Source organism: Solanum tuberosum, unplaced genomic scaffold (assembly GCF_000226075.1).
Source record: "Solanum tuberosum cultivar DM 1-3 516 R44 unplaced genomic scaffold, SolTub_3.0 scf00052, whole genome shotgun sequence".
Lineage (NCBI taxonomy): Eukaryota > Viridiplantae > Streptophyta > Magnoliopsida > Solanales > Solanaceae > Solanum > Solanum tuberosum.
This window is the reverse complement of record NW_006238977.1, coordinates 1,965,869-1,980,082: the sequence shown is the minus strand read 5'-3', so window position 1 is coordinate 1,980,082 and position 14,214 is coordinate 1,965,869. Positions and strand designations below refer to the sequence as shown.

The 14,214-nt window shown below is 31.1% G+C and overlaps 4 protein-coding genes across 5 annotated transcripts in view; 3 read left to right on the top strand and 1 right to left on the bottom strand.

The window, feature by feature from the left end:
• The first annotated feature begins 1,645 nt into the window (after window positions 1-1,645).
• LOC102599344 (NEDD8-conjugating enzyme Ubc12-like) lies at window positions 1,646-2,197 on the top strand. The gene has a single exon (XM_006344060.1). The coding sequence runs from the start codon at window positions 1,646-1,648 to the stop codon at window positions 2,195-2,197; it is 552 nt and encodes a 183-aa protein (XP_006344122.1).
• Window positions 2,198-4,384: 2,187 nt separating this feature from the next.
• Window positions 4,385-4,936, top strand: LOC102599021 (NEDD8-conjugating enzyme Ubc12-like). Its single transcript, XM_006344059.1, has one exon. It carries the CDS (start codon window positions 4,385-4,387, stop codon window positions 4,934-4,936), a length of 552 nt encoding a protein of 183 aa, XP_006344121.1.
• A 3,386-nt stretch (window positions 4,937-8,322) lies between these two features.
• Window positions 8,323-11,443, top strand: LOC102598695 (GDSL esterase/lipase At1g29670-like). The gene is made up of 5 exons (XM_006344058.1): window positions 8,323-8,557; window positions 9,270-9,394; window positions 9,730-9,975; window positions 10,831-11,059; window positions 11,214-11,443. The coding sequence occupies exons 1-5, from the start codon at window positions 8,323-8,325 to the stop codon at window positions 11,441-11,443; spliced, it is 1,065 nt and encodes a 354-aa protein (XP_006344120.1).
• The window catches only part of LOC102580479 (chromatin-remodeling complex subunit ies6), a 6,588-nt gene continuing 3,220 nt past the window's right edge, over window positions 10,847-14,214 (bottom strand). The window contains exons 2-4 of one of the 2 annotated variants that reach the window (XR_367033.2): window positions 12,722-12,789; window positions 12,403-12,613; window positions 10,847-11,024 (exon numbers count right to left, since the gene is read on the bottom strand). Coding sequence is in view for 1 of the 2 variants with exons in the window: in XM_006344020.2 (XP_006344082.1) it covers window positions 12,482-12,613; window positions 12,722-12,789 (200 nt within the window). In the remaining variant the exon portion in view is untranslated. Of the gene's footprint in view, window positions 11,025-12,297; window positions 12,614-12,721; window positions 12,790-14,214 lie in introns of those variants that run through there. The other variant, XM_006344020.2, reaches the window with a different exon arrangement.

Below are 14,214 nucleotides of genomic sequence, written 5' to 3'. Positions count from 1 at the left end.
TGTCTGCATACAATATGAAAAAAATTGAGTATAAAATAGCAAGTTAAATTAAAATGTAGACCCAAACTCATTGCAAGTCTAATTATGATAATAAGTCAATATTATTTTAATAAAATTCTGCGTACATCACTGAATCTAAAGGAGAGATGAAGCTAACTTACATTTAGCAAGCAGAAATAGGCACTTCTCCACTGCTCAAATGGTGCCAAATTCACATTTCCTGTGGGGTGTTTCCTATCTGATGAATGAAACAAGACATGTTAAAACTTATAGTAATATTTTCTCATGCATAATATATAACATGCTCTTTAATTTGGTTTTAGCCCATATCTATATCCTTCAATTTTGGGTGTGCACTAGGAGACACTTAAATTTATATAAAGATCAACAAGTAGATACATACATCTTGCATGATGTTTTACAAATCAGTTCGAGTGTATCTCACACGAACGTAAGATGCATGTGTCTACTTGTCAAACTTTATATAAATTAAAGTGTCTACTTGTACATACTGATCAAAGTTGAAGGACAAAAATGTCAGCTGAGATCAAAGTAAAAGGCACGTTTATGTATTATTTCTTTCTTAAACACAAAATGAATAAGCAAGAAAGGGATATTGAAATTATATATATACTTTCAGCACTAACACCAGACATCACTAAGAAAATGCCCAAAAATAAGCTTAGTATCCCAATTTTTCTTCCATAGCTATGAGAATTTTCCATAGTTTATTATGAGAAAAGCAAATTCTAAATCTCAAGATAATGAAGAAGTTCTAATTATAAGAATGTGTTAGTTTCTTAATCCATAATTAGATTTTTATATCTAGAAAGGAAGAAGCATTGGAGAGGGGATTTTTCTTCTTAGTAAAATAGGTAATATGCTGAGAATATAAAGTGAATTGAGAAAAACAAGAACAAGATAAAAGGATAATTAAGTTTTTGTTGTTTTATGTTGGAGAAAAAAAGACAAAAATCTTCATTGGACTAACCGAAACATTAATTTACGATTATAGTGGAGTACTGGTAAGTATTTTTTTGTTTTGGTTCGAGCGTCGATTATATAATCGTTTTTGTTAAGAAGCATTTTACCTCTATATGAAATTTTCAGGCACAATATCGAATTTAATCGAGCGTCATTACAAATATTGAATACCAGGAATAGAGCCAGAGCCACGAAATAACGATTGGTAGCGTTATAATACATGTATATTGCATACATAATTCACTTTTAATACATATTATAGATTTATTATAGTATTGCTATATATTTTTATAAATGGTAATAAATAAAAATTATCGCTAAAATCAGTAATTATTTATTAAAAGATATATATTCGAGTAATTTTTCCTTTAAATTTCACTTTGAAACACATACTAAAATTCGAAAATTGGGTTATAACATTTTCATTATGAAATAATTATAAATAATCATTAGAAATGTATTTATTACAACAAGAAAATAATACTTAAATGTTTTTATCCACTAATTCCACTAATGACCCGGTCACATTCACAACTTCATCCACAACTCCAAAAAAAAATAAAAAAATATAACCCGATAAATATTGCGAATTTCCTCAAACAACTTATCGTATATAATTAAACTCATACGTAATTAACATCTTAAACAAAACTACTTAATCATGATTAATTTAATCAAAGTTAGAGAAAAACAAAAAGAAGCTGCTGAAAATGCAGGATCAAAAACAGCAATTAAAGAACAAACAGCGTCAAAATTACGTGTTCATAGAGATATTAGTGAATTAACTTTACCACCAATTTGTAAAATTGAATTTCCAAATGGAAAAGATGATCTTATGAATTTTGAAGTTGCAATTAAACCTGATGAAGGTTATTATCATGATGGTGAATTTCCATTTACATTTGAAATTCCAATACTTTATCCACACGATGCACCAAAAGTTAAGTGCAAAATCAAAGTTTATCATCCAAATATTGATTATGATGGAAATGTTTGTCTTAATATTCTTAGAGAAGATTGGAAACCTGTTTTGAATATTAATGCTGTTATTTATGGTTTGGTTCATTTGTTTACTGAACCCAATCATGAAGATCCACTTAATCCTGAAGCAGCTGATGAATTAAGAGATAATCCCATATCGTTTGAATCCAACGTTAGGAGTGCTATGTGGGGAGAAACTGTGCATGGCTTGACTTATGATCGTATCCTATAATATAATGTGTTTTTAAATAATATTTTTATCGATATTTCAAGTACTAAAGTTTAGTTTCTATAGTTTGGAATGTGTATTTATGTTTGCGTTTTATAATTTGAAATATAATTTGATAAGGAGTTTTTTTTGTTTGTATTGACTTTTTTTCAACTTAGCTTTAAATAGGAGTACGTACTTTCTTTTTTTTTGGTTTCTATATATCAATCGATTCTTACTCGAATGCCCAATGGTGGTAGAGTAGTGAAGATAGATTTAAAGCTCGATTAGTGGTAAAAGGATACAACAAATTGAAGGAGTGAATTTAGAGGATACTTTTAATTCAATTATTAAAGCCACAATAAATTCTTATTGTGCTATCATTTGTAACTGTTAAATAATGGTCTCTTTGTTAGTTAGATATAAAAAAAAATGCATTTTTGCATGTTGGAGGTCTCAAGTTTGAAATCCCTTGGCAACAAAAGCAAGGGGTTTGCCTTCTGGATCGAGCTCGTCACATCGGGTTTGCCTAGTGCGGGTTACCTCTCCTATGTGATTCGAGAACTATTGCATAGGAGCGGGGATTTTACCCTGTGCGCACCTAAAGGATAGCGACTGCAAATTTTCCTTGTCATAAAAAAAAAAAAAAAGTAATGGATGAAGAAAATTAGTTCCATTTGGACATGGCTAGAGGTTCTACACTATAGTTGGATGTAATTATTTAGCGTCCTACTATATTTTGTATACAAGATATATGTTCTTATAGACGTTTGAATGTTATTTTTAGAAATTCAAAAAAAAAATGATAGACTCAAAATTTAATTTTTATTAAATTTTAGCTCCAAATAAATACAAATGAAGCAAAAAACAATACAACTAAGAACTTGTTAAATGACTGAAAAATTACAGTTGTAAAAACCCTACTATCTTAATTTTAAAAAATAAACTCCTAAGAAACATAAAACAAAGAAAATCCCTAAAAATAAAATATTTAGCTGATTTTGTTATCAACTATCTTAATATTGTAGCCTCAATTAATCCTTAAGTGAGTTTTAGCACTTTTGTTCAATTTGATACCGTAGAGTTCCTTTACGATACCTAATCACTCTCTTAACAACCATCATATGCAACTGATCACTAGCTCAATTTAAATATCTAAATAAAACGCTCATAAAAAAATAACATGTAAAGTCTTATTGTGAGATACACGAAGCATCCAATTAAACATTGATATAAAGTTTTATTGTGAGATACACGAAGCATCCAATTAAACATTGATATATTCCTTCATCAACTAGTTCAACTCCATCAATCTGTTTCAACTTTTCTTTTTAAAATGACTTGGTTCCAATTTGAAGTGTTTTTAATGATGTCAGGTTATACTATACTTTGTCCTAATGAGGCTCCTCGCAATCACGAAGAACCATCGGAACATGATGGATCCAAACCACTTGGGTTGCAATCCAAACATACATACAAGTTTTAAATCACGAATCTAAACTCATTTAGTCATATTTTTTACCTTGGTCAACTCTTAATCTTTGAAACTTCAAGTTTTAGTTCTAGCGTTTCGAAAGGCACTTGAGTCCCTCAGGATTTGTGACACTGTTGAGTTATCCTACATCGAATAAAAAGAGATATTGGATGGTCTCTTGAGTTAGCTTTTAAGGTTAAGTCAGACTCAAAATTCACTCTTTACATACACTGATATAACTACCTTCACAAGTCATAAAATACCAAATGAATAGAGTCCCATTTACACAAAATGAGTCCCTCAACTCAAAACAACCTAATAGATCATAGTAACATTTATGTTTTATAACTACAAAAAAAATACATGATTAAAGAACAAAGTATAATTATTTATGGAGGGTTAGTTGAGGATATGACAAAAAAAATAATTGTAATTAGTAGTAGCTGGCAAATTCAACCATTACCCCAGCTTGAATCTCGTTCAATTCATAAGCACGTGCAATCCCATCCCCAACTGAGACCACTCGACCTATTTCATCCACTTGAAAATTCGTGTAGCTTTAATACATGGCTAAATATTAATTTCCACAAAATGCAAATTCCATTAATTCCTCTAATGACTCGGTCACATTCACAACTCCATCCACAACACCGATAAATAATGCGGATCTCCTCAACTTATTTTATTAATTAAACTTGTAATTAACATCGCGAATAACATAACATTATTATTTAACCATGATTAATTTGTTCAAAGTAAAAGAAAAGCAAAAAGAAGCAGCTGAAAATGCAGGATCAAAAACACCAATTAAAGAACAATCAGCCTCAAAATTACGTGTTCATAGAGATATTAGTGAATTAACTTTACCACCAATTTGTAAAATTGAATTTCCAAATGGAAAAGATGATCTTATGAATTTTGAAGTTACAATTAAACCTGATGAAGGTTATTATCATGATGGTATATTTCCATTTACATTTCAAATTCCATTTCTTTATCCACATGATGCACCAAAAGTTAAGTGTAAAGTCAAAGTTTATCATCCAAATATTGATTTAGAAGGTAATGTTTGTCTTAATATTCTTAGAGAAGATTGGAAACCTATTTTGAATATTAATGCTGTTATTTATGGTTTGGTTCATTTGTTTACTGAACCTAATTATGAAGATCCACTTAATCATGAAGCAGCTGATGAATTAAGAGATAATCCAAAGATGTTTGATTCGAACGTTAGGAGGACTATGTGGGGAGGACATATGAATGATGTGTATTTTGATCGTGTTTTATAACTTGAAATAAAGAATTTGAAGTTTGAAAAAACAAAGAGTTTTTAGATTAATTTTCTTTTTCTCTTGTATTATGTTTAGTGATGCATGGTTAAATTGATGCCCTACCCTTTTAAATCATGCTTGTTTTATTTATTAATAAATCCAATAGTAAGTTCTTCATTTTCAATATGTTCATCATGTATTTTTAGATTTAAATTGTGTTTGATGTACGCAACGAAAAAATAATGTGGCACCAAACTCTCTCTCATTTAATATATTTAAATATAAAAATATAAGATGAAATTAATAATATTAATGAATATCAAAATATGTACAGAATATTTTTTTTAAAATCAAATTTAGAGAATAGTTTTTCAAAATTAATTGATTTAATTATGATTATGTTACTTGACAATATAATATGATTTTGACCTTTAAATTTTAAATAACACACATGTCTCTTATTTAGGGGTATTCATGGTTAAAAAATCAAATCGAATTGCAATTCGAATTAAACCAACTAAAAAAAAACCAATATTGGTTTGGTTAGGTTTAATTTTACATTTTATCATTATTTATATATTATTCATAAATAAAATAATAAATGACACTAGACTCAGAGGCGTATCCAAGAATTCGTCAAGATGGGTGCACAAATACGAAAAAATGTATCTTAAATATAAATTTGATAAATTTGACTTTTAGGTTCTTAATATTAACCATTAAATTTAAAATTATAGGTCCAAAATATATAATACTATTACTTTAAATTTTAATATACACATTTGATTTAATTATATAAAAATCTTATAGTGCAAAGTTTTTTAGGAACTTCCAATGTAAGGCACTTGAAAATTTTGAAAGATTAAAGGAAAAAAACAAAAGAAAAATTAGTTGAAACGTCAAAAGTATAATCGATAATCACTTGGGGAAGTGTTACTCAAAAGGACAAGATAGATATAAGACTTAAATTTTTATCCTTACTTAGAGAGATGCACTCAATCATTATTGTATTATTATATAATACTTTAAACGTGAGTTCACATATTTATATTTAAATATTTTAAAAAAATATAACACTATTATATATGATCTAAAGAGGAGAACATGGGTTCACGTAAACCCACGACACCCCCTCTAAATACACCCCTGACTAGACTATCCACCATTTAATTTTAAATTTTAATCAACTTAAAGTCTTTTAAATTTATCGTTTTCTCAAAACTTAAATTTTAATCTAACTATTAAAATCACAAGTCAATATTTATCAAAATTCATTATTTAGTCTTTATCTAGACTACTTCACATCATATAGACACACTTTCTACAATAATAACTTTGGTACCCCACATCATATTCACACTTTCTTTTAATTGAATCACATTATTTTGTCACCAGCAATGATTCTTAATCCTTAATCAAAATGTCTCGGATTCGAGACTCCTTAGGTACATAGTAGACTTTGTAGCGTTCTATCCTCAACGTGAAATGGCAGACACCAAGTAAGAAACCAAAAAAGAATCGCATTGTGTTGTCACACTTTCTGTAATAATAACTTTGGTACCTCAGGTCATATAGTCACACTTAGGATAAGTTAATAATGGAAGTCTAACTGCATATTTTTTTCATTTGATTTGATTTAGTTTGAAAATTTTAAAAACTGATTAAAGTTAATTTAATTTTGATTTTAACCAATAATCAATCCAAATCTAATCATGAACGACCCTAATTGGATATTCATCTTGTGATTAAATGGAAAAGTGTCAAAAATACTTTTAAATTAATAATTAGATCTAAGAATATTCATCCAATAACATAATTAGGACAATTTTTTAGACTAATTATGGATGTGAGTCTAAACCAGGCCACCAAATCAGGAAGAAATCAGAGGTAGCAGACATGTCGACTCAATTAATTCAATTTCTGTACACATAACCATGCTTCCTTCATTCCAATTATCCAGAGCATCGGCTTAATTGTGCACAGATCATATCTATTTTAACGATGTTCGTTGAAAAATTATACTGTATATATAAATTAAAAAAAGAAGAAGAAGATGAATGTGAGTCTAAACCAGGCCACCAAATCATAGAGAAATCAGAGGTAGCAGACATGTCGACTCTATTAATTCAATTTCTGTGCATATAACCATGCTACCTTCATTCTAATTATCCAGAGCATCGGCTTAATTATGCACAGATTTAAAATAAAATTAACACACAAGAAAATAAAATGAAAGTATTGAAGCTTAAAATTATTGCTCTGTAAATTATAAGAGAAGAGGAGAATATATATATATATATAGGGAGCTGCTAGGGTTTAAGATTTTATGGTATGGATTGATGAAAAGCCCAATATTAGTTGGATGGGCTTTGTAATTTGTTGCTACTTGAAGCCCAATTTTTCTTTGGTCCAACTTTGAAGCCCAGATTAATGTAACTTTCTTCTTATTATTATGAAAAATAATTTATTATTATAATTAATATAGGTGACATGCATAGTTAAATCAAAACGTCAATGAAAATGTGAAACATATACGAGTGAGATGTTTCAACTAATCAAATATGTTCATGCCATTTTAATTTGATTGGTCAAAACGAGTTTATCATTATCAAAGTTCTTTTATCCTACAACTTTAAATAAGAGTCTCATAGTGTAGAAAAAAATGCCATAATTTTAAAAAGAAATCACAAAGAGCTTGTGAATTATATCTGATTTAAGTTTGATCTTTACAAGACAAGTGAAATGTCAGTTAGGATTTCATGGAAGCTACTATATTTATTCTGAATCCTAATCCACGTCGGGGTGCATATTCCTTGAAAACACATTTCAAATTATCCATAAATTTTTGGATATTCACTAGAGGATCAAGACATTAAATATTATTTTTCTAAAAAAAAAAGGAAAAAAGAGGACATCCAAAGGATGATGATCTTAGTCGTTTAGAGAGTGTTTGGATTGATTTTTTTTTTAAATATAAAAAAGAATTGACTTATCTTTAGGTGCTTTTAGATTTTAAATACTTTTAAATTTTTAAAAGTGTTTAGTAAAGACACAATAACCTTAGAAAGTACCCAAAAAATGAGTCAAACACTTCCTTAGTTTGTTGACTACTTAAACTTTTACTTTAATCGTAAGAATTCAATATCCACCATATAATCCCCTTACTGTTTTCCTTATATTCAATTTTTATTTTTAAAAAAATAAGGCATCTCAAATTTATTGCAAACAATATATTGTGTGGGTTTGCCTTCTTGCAACTACTTTGTCCTTCGTAGCCTGTCTCTGCCCGCAACTATTGGAACAACATTAATTACGCCTCAGTCTCCTACAAAAAGAAATTTTTTAAGTAATCATCATTTTCATTTTTATCTTAATTCTTCTCTCAAATAATATCTAATACTAAAATGATTGCTCGTGTTAATAACGTTACAATATTGATAATCCTAAACTTTATAACATTAGTTCATGGTGCATCAAAAGTACCTTGCTATTTCATTTTTGGTGATTCATTACTTGATAATGGGAATAATAACAACCTAAATACAGAAGCAAAGGCTAATTATCCACCTTATGGCATCGATTTCCCCAATGGACCTACTGGACGATTCACAAATGGACGCAATATGGCTGATATTCTTGGTCATTTTCTATTTTTTGATATTCCGATTAATTTTACTTTGATTCTTGTAAGGTCGATTAAAGAGGAAAAGCTTTTTCTAGCAAGATTTTTGTCATTTTGTTGCTCTAACCCAAAGCCTTTAGTTAAGAGAGGATGAGGTGTCATTTTTGTTTTACATATAATAGATTTATATGTTAATTTTTATTTTAAAAAATATAACACAGAAAATATAAGGTCTCTCGTCAAAGTTGGTTTTAAGCCACTAATATTATTGAGTTGCCCTTGATATTTAGTTAATACAACCAATTCATTCTTAATTGACATTAAAAATACAGGGTACTATTCCTATTCTAATACATCTTATTTAGTACTATTCCCCTATTCATTTAGTACATCCAACCAAATTATCGATAAAAAAATATTATCAGTATAACTAATCTCAACATACGAATATATCTTATTTAATACTATTTTTCTACACCCTACCAAATGACTACTAACTTATTTGCATGGACGAAGCTAGGGTACCCGAATGGATTCATTAAATCCCCTTATTTCATCGAAAACCTACACACCCTTGTGTGTATGTGTGTGCTTTATATATGCAGTAAATGTTGTTCTTGACTTCTTTCGTATGTTAAATTCTTTCTATTTTAAATTTCTTAAATGAAAATCCTTATTTCGTTATTGCTTATTTGTTATTAAATCTTTTTTAAAAAAAAATATGCACAGGTCAACTGCTAGGGTTTGATGACTACATTCCACCTTTTGCAAGCGCAACTGGTAGGGAGATCTTGCAAGGTGTAAATTATGCCTCTGGTTCGGCAGGAATTCGTAACGAGACGGGAAGTCATCTCGTAAGTTTATATGCAAACACATATCATGAATTTATTAAATTCAATATAAAAATTCGATGGCATAATTTTTTTCGGTTTACTATCTAACTAATGATTTCAATAGCTTTTCAATCTTTAATATGTCCCCTATATGATCAAACTTTTTTTCCAGTTAATCAATTACATTTAACCTACTATCTAATGAATGATGTTCGTTTACATGTGATAAGACTAAAGTTCAGATAAAAATGATTATACAACCAACATTTTATCTTTTTGTATTTATATAAACTTTAGTCAGATAAAAAACAATGTAGACAAGTCTAACAAATAGAGTTCGATAAATTATTTTACAGGGCAATCGAATATTTTTGGATTTGCAACTTCAAAACCATCACAACACAATTTTACGAATGGTTGATTTAGTGGGAAATAGAGTTGCAACCAATGCACACTTGAACACATGTTTGTACATTGTTGGAATAGGCAGCAATGACTACATCAACAACTACCTTGTGCCCAAACATTACTCAACAAATAGTATGTACACACCAAGTCAATATGCAACATTATTGGTACAACAATATGCTCAACAACTAAAGGTTCAATATTAACTTCTTTCACTACTTCAATTTTCATTCTTAACTTGCAAACTAATTTAGAAAGTTTTTAATGATTATTATAGTGTTAAAAAGGTATATTGTTGTTGTTTTAAGATTATTACATAGTTAAAAGAGTAAACGGTTGCATTTTTTCCTGAACTATGTCTAATGGAATAGATTTATCCTTCGTTAATAGTTGAGATTAAATGTGTCCGTGTTGTTACTAGTTGGGGTCGAGTTTGCCCTTTAACTATGTGAAATGGAATAGACATATCTACCATTAATAGTCGTGGTCAAGTTTGCCCCTGAACTATGCAAAATAGAACAAATTTGTCCTTTGTTAATTGTTGGGGTCAAATATGTCTTCGTGTTATTACTGGAGGTCAAGCTTGCCCCCGAACTATGCGAAATGAAACAAGTTTGCCCTTATTTTAAAGGTGAAAGCTTAACACCAGGTGCTGTCATGTATCACACAATTAAGGATTAATTTTTTTAATATGAAAGATAAGTTTGAGACCTTTCACATAATTCAAGAACAATTTGGACACTTTTACCTAGTTCAAGGGCAAATTTGGACCTTTCACATACTTCATTTCGCATAGTTTAGAGACAAATACTAAACAAACTATACTTCCAGATGTCTTTGAACTTTTGCTTTTGAATTATAGCACAATCTTGATTTCTTATGTATTGAATGATTAATTAGCATCGCCTATATGGCTATATATTTACTATCTCTACAAGTAGGGATAAAGTTTGTGCACATTATATCATGTTTAGATCCAATTTGTGAGATTACACTGTGTATGTTATTGTTGTTGTTGTAATACGACTATATATTTGGTTTGATGCTAGACTTTATATGAAGATGGAGCAAGGAAAATAGCCCTATTTGGATTGCCCCAAATAGGTTGCATTCCACAAGAGTTACAAAAACACAATACAAGAAAGTGTGTGGATTCAACAAATGAGGCAATTCAACTATTCAATGAGAAACTCAAGTCTCTTGTAACTGATCTGAATACCAACTTCCCACAAGCAAAATTCACCTATATAAACATGTATAGCATTTCATCAATTATGAGTACGTACATCAATCTAAAGTTTTATTTTTCTCCATTTAAAATAATGTTATAAAGTGTATAGAAAATCTCAGAACCAACAATGTTGTTATAGAGACGTTTGACTATATAGAGAACTACTCTTTAATCTATAAATTCTATATATTTGTTTTGCAGGTACTCTTAGTTTCTTGAATTATCCATGCTGCAATGTTTCGACAACAACGGCTGAAGGACAATGTGTTTCTGGACAAGCTCCATGCCACCTTAGGGCAGCACATGTGTTTTGGGATAATTTTCATCCTACAGAGAATGGGAATGTAATTGCTATTATGAGAGCATACAATAGTTTTCTACCTTCAGATAGTTATCCTATGGATATTAGTCATTTGATTCAAAGTGGATAATAGCTGATCTGAAGTTTATTATTAGGACAAATAGATTTATGGTTTAGTCCTAGTAGTCTATCGGAAATAGCTAGCCTCTCTAGTTTCTACGTTCACAAGATAGAGGTAAGGTTGTGTATACATCACCTCTTGTGGAATGGAATTGCACTGGGTATGTTGCTGTGTTTTTAGATTCTTTTGAAGGTTGTAATGATCTGTATGTAAACGAGTTGTTCTCCAATTTTGGGCTACAACTAATGGAAAGTCCAAAATGGTATGTAAATGAGTTGTGGATATGACTACCTAAACTTTCACTGTATTGGTGAGGGTTCGTTTCTCACCTTGTAATCTTCTCCCCTCATTTCCCCATCACTGTGAGATTATTGGAGAGCTGCTTGCGGAAGAAATAAGTTCCTCTAGTTATTCATGGCTTTCCTAGTGTAAGAGGAAAGCTCGGAAGAGAAAATAACCCGATCTATTCATTTTGCTACGGAAAGGGTTATGCCCGAATCAGAAGTCAGAGAGCTCTCTTCTCTTCAAGAGCAGCAGACAAATCAAACCCATACTGTGTTTAAAAATTTGGGAGAGCAGAGATAAGACAAGGTGGTGAATGACGAAAAGGGAAGGCCCATCACGTCCTTTTGAGCGTGCAAGTTGTTGGCTAGGAGGATTGGTAAAAGAATGAAACTTCCATGGCCATTGTTAACAAACCAATTGAGGAAGAACAATCTTTCTCAGCATTATCAGTCCTCCCTAGTTCAGTAAGAACGAGAATTACGGAGAGATTACCAGCCCTAGAGAGATGAGAGCAGAAAACTCATCGGAATCCATGATTAGCTAAGCACAGATTAGATAAGCAGATGAGTTTCCAGAGATCAAAGAGCCAATTCAGTACTAAATCCCCATAGCAATTTTACGAGATCTAACAAAACTAGGCTACGATTTATTCTCTTAGTACAAGTCAAAGTACAGTTATGCACCTGAGCATTCAGAAACGGCAACTTCAAACGTCCACTACTTCCCACATTAATTTACAACTATCTATTCTGCGTTCTGCACCTATCTCAAAACAACAGCTGCATTTCTGAGAGCCAAGTACCTCTGAACATAGTCATTAGGGAGAGACCTTATAGCCTTGAAAACCTCAGTATTAGCATAACGGAGTTTAGTTCTTGGGTCAAAATATGGTGCCTGCATGTCAAACATAAAAGACATTGGTGGGAATGCACAATAAAGAATCAGAAAGCAAGCAGACACTTAGACCATATAATCATAGAAGGCACTCAGTTGAAAAGGTACCTCGAATCCTGTTATGTCGCATATCTTTTTGCCTGGATGCATAGAAGGTGGCGTTTCAATGTTAACATCTGCGGAGAAAGAGCAAACAAAGTCAAAACCTTGAAATATTCCTCAAGCTACGAATTATAGAAAGGAATATATGCAAAATAATGCCTCTAAACTGGGAAACAAATACTCTGTTGGTCCTGAAAACATAATTTGAACGAACAAGTTGTCCAGTGATTGATGATAACCGTGCAGCATATAAACAAGAAGGATATCATTTCCCTGTCTACATTCAATTCAAAATATAATGGTCTGCAATCACCTTCTAGCTAATAGTCAAATGTCTGGGGGTTCGGAGACTGTTAGCAAATGTTCTGTGATGTTGCTGGAAAATGCAGCAATTTTCAAGGCGATTTTCATCAGGCTTGACAACAATAGCGCAATGCCGAAAATGCATCTAGATTACACAACCTAATTACTAATAGATCTTAGCAAACACATAATGCTATCCCAACCATTAGCAACCACAAAATTGCCAGAGCACTAAAAGTAATAGCAATATCTGATCTGCCTGAAAGAGTTCTTCAAGCAAATTGGGTAAGAGCTATTACTACATGGTCAGGGGAACGTGGTTGCAATGGGAAATAAAAACTGATGACATGATTTGCAGCTCAATGTGTCCTAAGAAAGAAAATAAACCAACGCTCCGCATTGAACTGAAAGTTCTTCAACTCCTAGGTCTCACAAAAGTTGAAGTGTATTGAGTCAAGGAAATGACACAATCAATTTTATTTTTTTTGTTAAAAGTAGTATCAATGATGGGTTTAGTAATTTGATTGTCATGATCTAAAAAGTACAAAATTGAACTCAATCTTTTGTCAAGTTACGCAACAAGAACTCAATAAATTGTTTGGGCATTTCAGAATGGATATTAGATGTAATAATCAAAAGCAGTTTTACCTACATCTATTTTTTGTCAATATGCTCATTGGGTATGTTAAACCACAATTTTCAACCAAGTCAGCAGATCAAACTCAGTAGCAAACCAAAACCACTCGACAAAGGTTTGGCTACCCATCAATTTTCTCTTAAGGCAAAGAGAAATATTTGCATACAAACAGAATTAATATTCAGCAACTGAACTATGAATAAATATACCTACATTTTATATTCTCATATAAAAAAATAAACCTATATTGCCGAAACCCAGAGCGCAGCTCCATTCTTCATTACAGGCAAACAAATTGAAGTGCTAGACACATGATTCAAGATCAAAGTACTATGTGTTAAAGAATGACAAATGTCCCACATCGGTGGTTAATGAGATGGGTGGACTCCTTATAAGGCTTGGGGAATCCTCCTCCCTTTGAGCTAGTTTTTGGGGTGTGAGTTAGGCCTAAGACCTAATTAAACATGGTATCAGAGCAGGGCCCATCTCACCCGATGTTAGGGCTCCCAAAATCAAAATTGCCCATGCACCAGATGCTAAGCACTGGGCATGAGGTGGG